The sequence below is a fragment of the Oncorhynchus gorbuscha genome, linkage group LG12 (genome assembly GCF_021184085.1).
Source record: "Oncorhynchus gorbuscha isolate QuinsamMale2020 ecotype Even-year linkage group LG12, OgorEven_v1.0, whole genome shotgun sequence".
NCBI classification, from domain to species: domain Eukaryota; kingdom Metazoa; phylum Chordata; class Actinopteri; order Salmoniformes; family Salmonidae; genus Oncorhynchus; species Oncorhynchus gorbuscha.
The window spans coordinates 57,291,005-57,306,682 of record NC_060184.1 but is presented as its reverse complement, the minus strand read 5'-3'; the positions used below and the strand labels follow the sequence as shown (position 1 = coordinate 57,306,682).

At 40.3% G+C, this 15,678-nt stretch overlaps 1 protein-coding gene across 6 annotated transcripts; it reads right to left on the bottom strand.

Annotated features, from left to right (window-relative positions):
- Positions 1-337: 337 nt before the first annotated feature.
- Positions 338-14,996, bottom strand: LOC123991150 (cAMP-responsive element modulator-like). Of its 6 annotated transcripts, none has more exons than XM_046292403.1 (7): positions 14,470-14,996; positions 13,966-14,041; positions 13,717-13,817; positions 13,506-13,630; positions 9,645-9,833; positions 3,190-3,346; positions 338-1,216 (listed from the first exon to the last, which is right to left on the bottom strand). In XM_046292403.1, exons 2-7 carry the CDS (start codon positions 14,029-14,031, stop codon positions 1,069-1,071), a joined length of 786 nt encoding a protein of 261 aa, XP_046148359.1. In that variant the 5' UTR covers positions 14,032-14,041; positions 14,470-14,996; the 3' UTR covers positions 338-1,068. The 6 variants fall into 6 exon arrangements, with proteins under 6 accessions (XP_046148359.1, XP_046148357.1, XP_046148358.1 ...); XM_046292401.1 differs by having other exon boundaries at positions 14,907-14,986; XM_046292402.1 differs by having other exon boundaries at positions 1,073-1,629; positions 14,907-14,986.
- Between the last annotated feature and the right edge of the window lie 682 nt (positions 14,997-15,678).

Here is a 15,678-nt window from a genome sequence, read left to right as displayed (position 1 = left end):
TTAGAATAAGGCTGTAACGTAACAACATTTGGAATATTCTAGGGGTCTGAATACTTTCTGAATGCACTGTATATGTATCAAACGTAATTAATTAAATGTATATTCACAGCTGGAGATTTGGTACAGGCAGGCATTTTATGATGCATCTTTTGTAAGTAAGCAAATGTTTTCATTCATTGTAAAGTACCTGGGGCAGGGAGCCCATTATTGCATTTCAAATCATGTGTTACTGCAACTAACATTAAAATGGTTACTTTGAGCAATATGAAAACTATTTCAAGGTCAGTTAAGTAAAATACAGAGAAATCACACCAAAAATTAGATTTTTAATGCTGTGTAAAACATTTTATTTGAGAATCAAATTGATATCAAAGCATTATAAGGAGTTTTTCACTTTTTGAACAATAGTGCAGATTAGAGAAATACATTCAAGAAGAGTCATGGGTTAATTTAGCTGAATTGTTTTAGACAAACTTTTAACAACATTACAAACACATGAACTATGAACAAAAGCTCGGCAGGTTTGTGCTTTGTGACATCAGGGTATATATTCATTTACATTCAACCAATAAAACGTCTCTTTACGAAGATTAAATACAGAAATGTAAAACAAAAAAACACTGTGCATGAAGCATATAAGATTTCTAACAATAAAAAACAACTAAATAAATAGTAATGAAATAGTACAATAAACTTTTTGTATTTTTTATCCCTCTTATAGAACAGTAATATATGCTGGTTAGTTTCTTTGTAAAATTACATTTAAGATAGAGCTCTCTATGCAAGCCCTAGTCTCTACAAAATAATGCCTATACATTGCTATATGTGCAGGCCTGAGACTCCACATGTCATTCAAGATAAACCTCTGGGAGCATTTTGTCTGATAAATCTTCAAATAACAGATCTTCGATGAGAATGTTTAAAACAATTTAAAAGCGAATGCCATACAACCATATGGCATATTTATTGAAAATAAACACATTACTGTGCAATGTTATGTACAGTAGCTGGTTATGATAGGCATAAATAACATGTCTCTACAGGGTGTATCGTATGTACAGTATACTGTTACTGACTTGACTTAATTCCATACATTTCCTTAAAGTAGTTTAGCTCATCCACGAGCTTCTTGTTCTGGGCCTCCAGCATGGTGAGGCGAGTCTCCAGACAGCGAATATACTCTCTCTTCCTCCGCCGGCACTCTTTGGCTGCCTGCCTGCAACAAGGAAAAGCAACAGGGGCACCTAATAATACTCGCTGTACTCGCGCCACAACTGGCCAGATACTGTCAAATGTTGTATGACGACAGTACGGAACATGTCTTCTAAACAAGTGGATCGGGAAAAGAGGTGTTGTTTTTGTATATTTTGGTGTGTGAGAGCAGATGCTGGACATCGAGTCAAAGCGGATTCTCCAGGATACCCTTACAGTTATCTGTAAACTGTTACTGCGGCGCACACCCTCAAGCCATTAGCAGTCTGTGGTCATTCAACTTTGTGGCAATAGATGTCTTTAAGCGCTTTTAGTTCCTCAATGAGAGTCCTGTTTTGATTTTCGAGCACAGCCACCCGATTCTCAAGACATTTTACATATTCCTTCTTCTTTCGGCGACACTCGCGGGCAGCCTCCCTGGAAGCAACAACACACAGCCTCCGTAAAAAGACTGGTAGCTACAGACAAAGATACCAAGGCCATACGTCCATAACAAGAAAGGCTTCAAAGTTTCAGTCAAGACTGATAATGGTAACGAACTTGAGCAATAACACCACCACAGAGTGACTAATTAGGCATTTTACAAAAATCAACATGCAGGAGACTACATTTGCCTGTGCAAAATCGTGACATAAAACTACATGCAATTGCAGAGTGTAAATGTCAACAGAAAAGATAGTCTTTAGTGACAAACATTCAGGTGAAAGCACGACAAAGCACAAAAATGCACAAGCATGTCCGTGTGTGTTCTGAGGCAAATGGTGGCACTCAAAAAAGGCAGCCCAAGAATGCAGTATACAGCACATGCATGTTAATTAGTAGCATTTATGAATGAAAAAATCTAGTTATTAGCATTTTTATGATTATCTGTTCCATCATGATTAGCCAACATTCTCATGCAGGACCCGCATCGATCAAAAGGCTGTTTAGTACCCACATGAAAAAAATACTATAGTGTATACCATGGCAAGAATACTATAGTATTCACTGTAGTGTTTTTGCAGACTTTACTGTAGTATTCACTGTAGTGTTTTTGGACTGTAGTATACTATAGTATTTATTGTAGTATTTTTGTGGACTGTAGTATTTAATGTATTTTGGGGGGACTGTAGTATAGTGTAGTATTTATTGTAGTGTTTTTGTGGACTGTAGTATTTAATGTATTTTTGGGGGACTGTAGTATTTATTGTAGTGTTTTTGTGGACTGTAGTATTTAATGTATTTTTGGGGGACTGTAGTATAGTGTAGTATTTATTGTAGTGTTTTTGTGGACTGTAGTATTTAATGTATTTTTGGGGGACTGTAGTATAGTGTAGTATTTATTGTAGTGTTTTTGTGGACTGTAGTATTTAATGTATTTTTGGGGGACTGTAGTATACTATAGTATTTATTGTAGTGTTTTTGTGGACTGTAGTATTTAATGTATTTTTGGGGGACTGTAGTATAGTGTAGTATTTACTGTAGTGTTTTTGTGGAATCTAGCATACTGTAGCTTTTACTTTAGTGTTTTTGTTTTATTCTTTTTTACATAAACGTGTGGGACTTTCTCCTTGAGGAAACCTACTGGAGAAATACTAAAAGGGTAAATGCTCCATAACCTGTAGGTATGTAACCATAGGGAACACAATACATGGTCTATACTTGGCACGGGTGGCACAAATTAGAATATGGGGGAGGGGAATTGGCAGTGTACACGCATTTTAAATACTGTAGTTTAAAAAAGGTCTTGTTTTTGTGGACTGTAGTGTTTTTGCTGACATTTCTATATTATTTACTACAGTGTTTTTTGTGTGGATAATACCATATTATTTACTATAGTATTCTACAGTATACTACAACAATCTATACTAAGTACTACACATGATCGAGGGATACTAGTGTGTGGTATAGTATTCTACAGTATACTACATAATTCTATAGTAAGTACTGTAGTATTCTATACTAAACTGTAGTATTTTTTATGTGGGTGTAGACTACCTGTTCTTCATGAGGCGGAGTTGTCTCTTGCGTGTGGTCTCGTCAGCCACGTGTGGGGGGCTGTGCAGGGAGCCTGGGGAGCCAGCCATCACAACGCCCTGGGGCAGGCTGGAGGTGGGAGTGCAGATCTGGTAGCCTGACATGTCACCAGTGGAAGCTGACAGAAACACAGACATGGGGAACACTTCTTAGAGCACTACCATTTGTATTAGCTGCTAACTTGCTGAACAGAAGGCATCCACCGCCTTAAAAGTACAGAAAGGTAAGTTGTCTAATTCATTCACAGTGACTAAAAGGTATGGAAGAATACGTCGGTGGATTACGCAATAAGGTTCTGATGTCATCCGATTCCTATGGGTGTGAGTGGTGACGCGAGAGAGGATATGATCGCTACACAGACAGGCTCTACAGAGAGCTGAACAAAATAAAATGCCTAGGAATTTTACTATTTGAATTAATAATTCCATCCAAAATCAGTCAGAGAACAAAGAACATTGTTTTGTGGAAGCAAACCATTTGATGAAGCACTGAGAGTGTTATTCCCATCTCTGTGTACAGTAGCCTACTTCTCCTTAAATAAACCTTCTCTGTGCCATGGGAGCTGCCTGCATATGATTGCATATGGTGATTAATTTGGTAACGTCTTGCTCTCGCAAAAGGAACGGCCTGTAATCACAGCATGACTGGGACTGACGTCAATGTCCATCTTATTTGCCGGTTAGCATTTACATTTCCCTGCTGGGGTCCTGTTCCAGGAAAACAAGTGACGTCAGCCACTGTGTGTGTGTGTGTGTGTGTGCTTTGAGTGGGCAGAGCATTGGAGCATTTCACAGAGAGGGAGAGAAGAAAGGGGAGGGGATGGACAGACAGAGCGCACAGGGAAACACTGAACATTTTCCAATCGTATTCAGTGTGTTGCAATCTGCTTTTTATTTCACAAGACTGATATTTCCTAGGCTGTTTTGCAGTTTTATAAAAGTCAAACCAAGACATTCAAGGATACTCATGTTAAATGACATGCAAATGTATTCGCTTTGAGAAGAAAATAAATCCTAAGCAATACAACAACTGTGTCATATCTTAAAAACCTCAGCTCTCTGGATATCAACACATTTTCAATACCTTTATTACGTCATGGTGAGTTCAATACCTTTATAGAACATTTTCTTTCTATTTTATTAGCTAATGTCTGTAGACAACTGCGATATTATCATACAATAACAATCTTGTACAGTTAATCATGAATCCAAAAAGCAGAGGCTACGCAGGCTGTAGAGTATTAGTGTCGCACAAAGGCAGAAGAGTTCCTCTACAGTTACCATTTTCTCTTCAACTTTCTCACGAAGCAAAATATTAAAGTTAACATACCTGACTCAGTCTCATCCCCAGCAACAGCCATATCTGTTCTTAAGAGGTCCAAAAGAAACCCTTTATCTCAGCTCTCGAACAGAAATATCTCCAAAACCACCAGCTATGTGTGCAATCACAATTAAGGGCATTGACATCACTATGACATCATTTGCCTCCTGATGTCAATGATGACATGCATTGCTCTGAGTCCTCCCCCTACACTGGTATGTACCCCGTATTGCTTTTTTTCTTATTGTTTTTGGTCCGACAAAAGGTTTGAGTTGCTTCTCAAATGTCTTCATATTACAGTGTTTTTCAATATTATTTGTGCAGCTTTTTAAAACATTGGATTGGGTATTGAATGTGAGTTATATAATACACTAACATAAACAACTGACAAAAACACATGACATCACTCTACTTATCACTACTTAAATACTTAATAAACTGCTGTAAACATAATTTCTGTACAATGTGATTTCTATGTAATGCTCAAATTCTGACATTCCAGTTGAGTGACTTTTCTCACTTAATTTCAAGTGTCCAAGCTTGAATAATTTAATACATTTTAAAAGTGCTTTTCATTATACAGAATCATCTCTAAGTGCATAAAATCTAGATTTTTTTTTTACCAAATAGAAAAAGAAATGGACACAACTAGACAGGGCAACTGACACAAATAACCCAGCTCACACTATAAGAGACAAGGACACCAAGGAGCACAGCTATCAACAGAAAGCTTTCCTAAAAGAGAAAGGTCTTTAGGCCCGTTTTAAAAAGGAGCCCAGAGTCTGTTGTGCTTTCAGGTGGTCCGGGAGTGCATTCCAGAGGTTTGGGGCGGTCGAGCAGAATGCCCGATCCCCCAAGGAGCGGAACTTGGTCCTGGGGGGGTGTGGGAGAGCAGAATATTGCTTGACCTGAGGGTGCGGGTGGGGTTATGGAGGGAGAAGAGTTATTTGAGATAAAAAGGGGCACTGCCATGAGTACACTGGAAAGACTGCAAGAGGGTTTTGAATTCAACCCGGGAATGAGACAGGGAGCCAGTGCAGAGATTCCAGGATGATGGTGATGTGACAGTGTTTCTGCACTCTCATCAAGATCCTGGCAGCGCTGTTCTGGATATATTGGCGCTTCTGGAGACTCCTGCCAGGGATCCTGATGAAGAGTACTTTGCAATAGTACAGCCTTGATGACTAATTTAAAGGTCCAGTGCAGTCAATAACATGATTTTCCTGAGTTTTATATATATTTCCACACAATGAGGTTGGAATAATACTGTGAAAATTATGATAATGCCCTTTTTGGGGCGGCAGGTACCCTCGTGGTTAGAGCGTTGAGCCGATAACCGAAAGGTTGCTGGATCAAATCCCCGAGCTGACAAGGTAAAAAAATCTGTCGTTCTGCCCCTGAACAAGGCAGTTAACATACTGTTCCCCGGAAGGCCGTCATTGTAAAATAAGAATTTGTTCTTCACTGACTTGCCTAGTTAAATAAAGGTTAAATTTCAAAAATGAAATAAAATTTGTGTAAGGGCTGTTTGAAAATAAAATTTCTGCCTGTTTTGGTAAAATGGCATTTTGGCCTTCCATGTTGACATCATACGGAAAAGTAGTCATTATGAAAGAGTTCCAAACCACTGACAATAACAGCTAATTTTCAGTTTTTCCTGAGGACAGGCTAGTGGTAATGGCTGGAGCGGAATAAGTGGAATGGTATCAAACACATCAAACCCATAGTTTCCATGTGTTTGATGCCATTCCATTTAATCTGTTCCAGCCGTCCTCCCCTCAGCAGCCTCCATTGGACCCCTACCAGACAGTCCTAGCACAATTCTTGCTTGAGAAGCCATTTCAATTCTTGCTAAGGTTCATAATTTTTTTAATTGTTGATAATCACATCAAGGTAATTAATTGCTAGAAATGATTTGATATAGACATAGAAAACATCTGCGTTGGACCTTCAACAACAGCTGGTTAGTGTTTTCCCTGGAATGCTTTTGCAGTATGGGCAAGGGTCGTAGAGGCCTACAATTCTTTGGGGTTGCACGGCTGTGATTTGGGTTGAACGATTGTGAGAGGGTCAGTTCCGGGGGCAAAAAAGTATTTAGTCAGCCACTAATTGTGCAAGTTCTCCAACTTAAAAATATGAGGGGCCTGTAATTTTCATCATAGGTACACAAACTATGACAGACTAAATTTGAAAACAAAATCCAGAAAATCACTTTGTAGGATTTTTAATGAATTTATTTGCAAATTATGGTGGAAAATAAGTATTTGGTCACACACAAACAAGCAAGATTTCTGGCTCTCACAGACCTTCTTTAAGAGGCTCCTCTGTCCTCCACTCGTTACCTGTATTAATGGCACTTGTTATCAGTATAAAAGACACCTGTCCACAACCTCAAACAGTCACACTCCAAACTCCACTATGGCCAAGACCAAAGAGCTGTCAAAGGACACCAGAAACTAAATTGTAGACCTGCACCAGGCTGGGAAGACTGGATCTGCAATAGGTAAGCAGCTTGGTTTGAAGAAATCAACTGTGGGAGCAATTATTAGGAAATGGAAGACATACAAGACCACCGATAATCTCCCTCGATCTGGGGCTCCACGCAAAATCTCACCCCGTGAGGTCAAAATTATCACAAGAACAGTGAGCAAAAATCCCAGAACCACACGGGGGGACCTAGTGAATTACCTGCAAAAAGCTGGGACCAAAGTAACAAAGCCTACCATCAGTAACACACTACGCCGCCAGGGACTCAAATCCTGCAGTACCAGACGTGTCCCCCTGCTTAAGCCAGTACATGTCCAGGCCCGTCTGAAGTTTGCTAGAGAGCATTTGGATGATCCAGAAGAAGATTGGGAAAATGTCATATGGTCAGATGAAACCAAAATAGAACTTTTTGGTAAAAACAAAGAATGCTGAGTTGCATCCAAAGAACACCATACCTACTGTGAAGCATGGGGGTGGAAACTTCATGCTTTGGGGCTGTTTTTCTGCAAAGGGACCAGGACGACTGATCCCTGTAAATGAAAGAATGAATGGGGCCATGTATTGTGAGATTTTGAGTGAAAACCTCCTTCCATCAGCAAGGGCATTGAAGATGAAACATGGCTGGGTCTTTCAGCATGACAATGATCCCAAACACACTGCCCGGGCAACAAAGGAGTGGCTTCGTAATAAGCATTTCAAGGTCCTGGAGTGGCCTAGCCAGTCTCCAGATCTCAACCCCATAGAAAATCTTTGGAGGGAATTGAAAGTCAGTGTTGCCCAGCAACAGCCCCAAAACATCACTGCTCTAGAGGAGATCTGCATGGAGGAATGGGCCAAAATACCAGCAACAGTGTGTGAAAACGTTGTGAAGATTTACAGAAAACGTTTGACCTCTGTCTTGCCAACAAAGGGTATATAACAAAGTATTGAGATAAACTTTTGTTATTGACCAAATACTTATTTTCCACCATCATTTGCAAATAAATTCATTAAAAATCCTACAATGTGTTTTTCTGGATTTCTTTCTTCTAATTTTGTCTGTCATAGTTCAAGTGTACCTATGATAAATTACAGGCCTCTCTCATCTTTTTAAGTGGGAGAACTTGCACAATTGGTGCCTGACTAAATACTTTTTTGCCCCACTGTATGCTACCAGCTTATACGAAGTCACTTCTTCTAAACCTGAAAAGGGGACAACTTCTAAAGGTTATGCAGCGAAACCAGCCAAATACACTTAGTGTACAAAACATTAAGAACACCTGCTCTTTCCATGACAGACTGACCAGGTGAAAGCTATGATCCCTAGGTGTCACTTGTTCAATCCACTTCAATCAGTGTAGATGAAGGGGAGACAGGTTAAATAATATTTTTTAAGCCTTGAAACATGGATTGTGTATGTGTGTTATTCAAAGGATGAATGGGTAAGACAAAATATGTAAGTGCCTTTGAAAGGGGTATGGTGGTAGGGGCCAGGTGCACCGGTTTGCGTCAAGAAATGCTACACTGCTGGGTTTTAAACGCTCAACAGTTTCCCATGTTTATCGAAGGTGATGCACCACCCAAAGGACATCCAGCCAACTTGACAACTATGGGAAGCATTGGAGTCAACATGGGCCAGCATTCCTGTGGAACGCTTTTGACACCTTGTAGAGTCTGAGGGCCAAATGGTTGGGGTGCAACTCAATATTAGGAAGGTGTTCTTAATGTTTTGTACACTCGGTGTATATCCAAATCAAACTTTAGTAACCACATTGTGAGCCTGTTACAATACATCAACCATGACGAATTTCACGAATATCCACTTTGTTAGATTTGTTGAATGTCCGCCAATCCAGCGTCCTTCTATCCCCCACGGTCTGCGTTCCATTTACCTCTTTAACGGCACCTACGCAGTCAATACACAGCCTTAGACAAGTTGTAAATTAAACAAGTACTGATATTGTATCATACAACAGCACGCTCAGCTTACCAAGAAAACAGAAATGTATACATTTATGGTCTGTTGACATATATTTTAGAGGCTATTTATACAGAAAATTGGTATACAACCCATATAAAATGTATTTATGATTATATGACAATATTTTAAAGTTGACAAAAATATTTATAATACACAATTTCTGATATATCACGCCTTTGTTATATTTTTCTTGCATAAGTAAAATCAAGATTATGCCTCTAGTGCCATTCATTCCAATTATATAGACTGGTTTGGATTTCTCCATGACCAATATGGCTGCCATTTTCACCCCATTCTGGATCTTCGAAGGTTTATGACATAGCCCTTCTAGTAATTTAATAGGATTCTTTTTTATCATTTTTATAAGCTGACCAACTAAATAGGTCAACTATTCTACTATGGGGTTGTCTGATTTTGCTGTTGATTACTCGTATTGTTGGTTGAGAAAATAAAATGTGGACAACAATTTACGAAATATCGTTGCAGGCAAAATTTGCATAATCAATAGTACTGGGGCTCATCCCCACCTGTCTCTCGTTTGGATCATAGGATCAACCCAGGCGGGCTCCGGCCCAATTTAACCCCTGCTAATAATCCAATCTAATCCAATTGATGGCAGACCTTGATGGTGAGGGTCTAGAGCATTTACCTTTTACCATCCCCTTGTTGCCTTGCATATAGAACTGCTGAGTGCCATCTCCTGACTGTTGGGAATACTGGACGATGGCTGCAGCAGACTGGGAGTTTCCAGAGTTGGACATGGTCAGAGGCTGCAAGGCCTGTAGTCCCCTAGGTAGAGCACTGGTCAGCTGGATGGCACCATCCTGAGTAAAAGCAACTGAGGACAACAAACGAATAGGGGTTAAATTGACCCAGGGCCTGCATTTACCCCATAGGTAATGATTGGCCCAATGAGGTAAATACAGATCGGCAACTATCTGCTTCAGCTTATTTATTCATAGCCAGTGACTACGCTGCATCAGTTGGGCTACTAAAGGTGATCATGCTTATTGCTAAATAGCACACCTCCCTGATAATATGGACCAATATGTTATTGTGTATCTTTGTCCAAAACAGTTGTTGCGCAACCTCTAATATTAAGGAACTCTCTAGGTTCTGGTCGCCCGAGATAGAATACCTCATGATAAACTGTAGACCACACTATTTACTAAGAGTTTATCTATATTTTTTCGCAGCTGTCTATTTACCACCACCTCTACTCTACATACGAGACGCATACAAAGCTCTCCCTCGCCCTCCATTTGAAAAATCTGACCATAACTCCATCCTCTTAATTCCTGTTTACAAGAAAACCTCAAACATGAAGTACCAGCGATGCAATCACTAGGTAAGTCTTCCGATGACGTTACAGGACTGTTTCACTAGTACAGGTTGGAATTTGTTCCGGGATTCATCCGATGGCATTGAGGATTTTCCGCATCAGTCACTGGCTTCATTAATAAAGCCCAGCTTCCACTGGCACTTAAAAGGAGGGCCAATTAGGGCCAAATTCGAGCTGGGTTGAGGAAAACCCGGGCCAGCGCAGCCCAGTTTCACAACTGGTGCCAGCTCAAATGGAATTCGGGCTGGTGACACCATTTCTATTGAACCACCAAGCTGATCACTGCTGGATGCTGACGAAGTTTAGTTAGCTCATTTGGGCTTGTTGCTGTTAGTTTGCACATGGACAAACAGTACTGCAGTAGTCAGACATGACACAAATTACCAACATAGCTGGATCCATTCATTTTTGCACTACACAATATAATTGTATGAGAACAGTCAGCCCTCGAATGCTAGCTACCTAACGTTAGCATGCAAATCAAAGTTGAAACAAGCTAGTTAGCTAACGTGAGCTAGCAGGAATTTTAGCTGGCCAGGTCATATTAAAAGCTAGGTAGCTACATCATACTGTACTAAACCTGTCGTTTGGTTTGCTTGGTTAACTAGCTAGCTAATAGCCAATGCCATGGCAAGCAAGATAGAAATTAAGCTAGCTAGCTAGCCTGTTATGCTAGCGACAGCGCTAACCTTTTACCGACTTCAACGTACCAATGGAAACGGGGCTTGAGTGCATGGACGACATAGTCCACAAAGTGACCATACAAACATATCCTAACCAGAAACCATGGATTACAGGCAAAATCCACACTGAGCTAAAGACTAGAGCTGCCGCTTTCAAGGAGCAGAACACAAATCCAGACGCTTATAAGAAAATCCTGCTACGGTGTCCGACGAACCATCAAACAGGCAAGTGTCAATACAGGACTTAGATCAGATACTACTCCACCATCTCTGATGTTTGTCGGATATGGCAGGGCTTGCAAACTATCATGGATTACAAAAGGGAAACCCAGACACGAGCTGCCAAGTGATGCGAGCCTAACAGACTAGCTAAATGCCTTCTATACTTGCATCAAGGCAAGCAACACCGAAACATGCATGAGAGCACCAGCTGTTCCGGATAACTGTGTGATCACGCTCTCTGTAGCAGATGAGTAAGACCTTTAAAAACAGTTTAACATTCAGACAGATTACAAGGACACGTACTCAGAGCATGTGATGACCCAACAACAAGTGTCTTCACTGACATTTTCAACCTCTCCCTGACCCATGTTTCAAGCAGACCACCATAGTCCCTGTGCCCAAGAAGGCCAAGGTAACCTGTCTAAATGACTAGGTTGTGTTATTATTGTGTAGCAATCACATCCGTAGCCATGAAATGCTTTGAAAGGCTGCACATCAAAACCATCATCGCAGACACTCTAGACCCACTCCAATTCACATACTTCCCCAACAGACCCACAGATGACACAATCTCTATTGCACTCTACACTACCCTTTCCCACCTGGACAAAATGAACACCGACGTGAGAATGCTGTTCATTGACTACAGCTCAGCATTCAACACTATTAGTGCACTCCAAGCTCATCAATAAGCTATGCACCCTGGGATTAAACACCTCCCTCTGCAATTGGATACTGGACTTTGAAGGTCGCCTGCAGGTGGTGATTATAGGCAACAACACATCCACTACGCTGCCCCTCAACATGGGGGGCCCTCAGGGGTGTGTGCTTAGCCCCCTCCCTGTACTTCCTGTTCACCCACGACTACATGGCCGCACACAACTCCAACATCATCATTAACTTTGCTGACGACATGACGGTGGTAGGCCTGATCACCGATGGCAATGAGACAGCCTACAGGGAGGAGGTCAGAGACCTGCCAGTGTGGTGCCAGGACAACAACCTCTCCCTTAACGTCAGCTGATTGTGGACTACAGGAAACGGAGGGCCGAGTTCGCCCCCATTCACATCGCCAGGGCTATAGTTGAGACGGTCGAGAGCTTCAAGTTGTTCAGTTTCCATATCATTAAAGACCTATTATGGTCCAAACGGTACTGGACCACCAAGTCTGGGACCAAAAGGCTCCTGAACAGCTTCTACCTCAATGCCATAAGACTGCTGAACAGTTAATTAAACGACTACCCGGATTTTCTGCTTTTCAACCCCCTTCCTACATGTACTTCAATCGATCACCTAATCAAACCTACATGTACATATAGTATTACCTTAATCATTCGGGGTGGCAGGTAGCCTAGTGGTTAGAGTATTGGACTTGTAATGGAAAGGTTGCAAGATCGGATCCCTGAGCTGACAAGGTAAACATCTGTCGTTCTGCCCCTGAACAAGGCAGTGAACCCACTGTTCCTATGCAGTCATTGAAAATAAGAATTTGTTCTTAACGGACTTGCCTAGTTAAATAAAAAGGTACAAAAATATAAAATGTATCACCCCAACTACCTTGTACACTATTCTGGTACTCCTTGTATATAGCCTCTTTATTGTGTTACTATTATAGTTTTATCCATTTGTTCATTTTCTTACTTTTAACTGCATTGTTGGGAATGTGCTCGTCATAAGTAAGTAAGCATTTCACGGTAAAGTCTACACTTGTTTTATTTGGTGCATGTGACATTTCATTTGATATGGACCAATATGTTGCAGGACTTAATTATGGAAGGGGAAATTATATTTGTCAACATATTATAATTTTTTCATTCATTTTGGAGTAGAATGTCATTTTAGAAAGTCACCAAAACTTCTACATTTAAATTTTGGGGGGCCTCATGACCTTTGCCACCACTGATAAAATAAATCCAGGGGGAAAAATTAAACAATCATTGATTTGTTTTGTTGTTAAAGCTTGGACACTTCAAATTAAGTGAAAACCTTATGCCTACGTATTTAAAAATTAAAAGGCACTAGACAGGAATGTCATCATTTGAGCATTACACAGACGTCCCATGCGATTTGGTTATGCAGAAATGGTGTAAACAGCTGCCAATTACATCAGTTTATTAATTAAGAGCGTGTAGTATGCGGTCTTGTCCTTTCACATAACCAAAACAACTATGGACTATCAGAGACTGAGATGTGTCAAATACATCTGGATTTTTAAAGAAACATATTTATTTTTGAAACACATGTCCCTTCCAGTGAGACTTACTGAACTGGCCATGGTTTGTCTGATAAATAGAGGCTGGCATGCCGGGCCCTGGTGGGACACTGCAAGGCGCTACCTCTTCTTTTATCTCTTCAACTTTTGGACCTGCTGGATCTGAAGACACTTTTCTGGGGAGAAAAACACATTTGTAAAGATGTCTGTGAAATAAATTTATTGCAGCTCTATTATTCTACACTTTAATTTAAAGTAATACCTGTATGCCTGTCTTCTGGAGGGAAGCTCTCTCCTGTTGTGTGCATTAGAAACATCTTCGTTTGAGTTTCTGTCCTCTGATTTTGCTCTCCTTGTTGCTACCTGGGAAATGAAATCTCCCATTAACAGTTGATCTGTCTGGCTTATATGCAAGGCAACAGCATCACAGTCATCTGGAGACTATGCTTAGGGCTGATGGACATCTACAGATCATAACACTTTGAGGAAGGTCTATCTCCATTTTAAATACCTGTGCTAGTGATGATAGCGAACCACCGCTGCCCTGCTCCTGCATTTGACAGGCATTGCTTGCCATGATAATCGTCCTATAAAGAACAAAAAGGTGGGAAAATGAATGATTGGCTAATTCACGTTAGTCGTCATACTACTACCTCTGCCAATTGCTAACGTTACTGTGTTGGAACAAAACCTTGTACTGTACTACTGCACATCCTGACTGTGTGCCTAAGCGTAACTACATTACAAACTCTTTGTCTTGACCGTGACTGGGTGCTAGCAAGGTTCACAATAGTCAACCATATTGTTTCCACTTTCAAGCTATCCTGTCCGTTTGCATGCTCAAGGTGGTGGTGGCAGCTAAAGCTAGCAACCTAACGTTACAGTTAGGCCACTGCATGTTACATTATTAGATTGGTACAGTCGCTAGCTAAGTAACAAGCTGAATAAGCAGTCGTTAGCTATTTACTAACTTAGCTAGCCGGGTAGTATCGTTTTTTTTCTCTCGCTAACTTACCAATAGATAGCGAATGCAGCCACTGATTAACGTTAAATCACTGATTACGCCTCGAATGGATGGTCTGAGAACCAACACACACGTAACACCACGTCAGCTCCGATGCAGCTGAAATCTGCGAGGAACTCAATGGCGTCCAAAACTAAATTCGAAAAGTACTGCGAATATAAATTACTTTAGCTGGCTGTGAACTGAGTCTAGGTGCGTTGTTGGCTAATGTGTGGCTAAATACATCAAAATTAAGATCAACAAAAATCGCTATCGATTAGAGTTCAATGGAAACTTTAACCGTATTTATTTAAAAATCATAATAGATCGTACGCTCGCGATGCGCATAATTTAAAGTGTTTTTGATTGGACAGAGCTAACTTTCTTCTTGGAACGTTGAACTGCTGCCGCCAAATTCCCATCCCAGTCAAAGTGCACACACGATCTACCCTGTAACACCCATTCACATGGTCCAGATCTTGAGATTTGTCTGATCCGGAAGCCTCATCCCCATTCAGGTCTGTCTGTGTTACTTTGTCTATAGCTACTGTTGCTAAGCCTGCTACTTGTATCAGAGTATCGATCGTTTAAAAGTTGAGTATCGTGCGACATCTGGTGGTTTTAGGTCAGTAAATCGACCCCTTTGGCTACAGACAGACTTCCCACCAACGCAACACTACCAAATATTTGTATAAGTATCTATGAGAGATTGTTACATGAGATTACATTGTATATCTAACTTTGAAACTAAAGTATATATAATGTCATTCAGTCTAATTGTAATTGAATGTTGTTTATGTGCTTAGCGTACGTTATGTTAATTTTCAACATTTTGGGCAGACAGGTCCTAAATTGTAGATGCATCTCTGGATCTCCTTATTTAATAAAGATGTGCCTCTAGGCAAATACATTACATTGACACAGTGTCAAATCAAATATATGTGTATTTCGTGTAAATGTAATAATGATATGAATATAACCTAAATAATGAATTAAGCAATGAATACAGTCACAGGTAAATTTCCGTGACACAGCACTGCCTCACGTTCCTTATTGCTTTTATAAAACTGTTACCAACATGTTAAAATAACAATGAATTACATATTTTCATTAAAAGTTATTTTGATGAGTCAATTCATTATTCCACCAGAAAATATAGTCCGGACAAAAATCTGGTTGTTTGTTATTTTGGTCATGTTACTACAGACGCGAAGGCAGTCA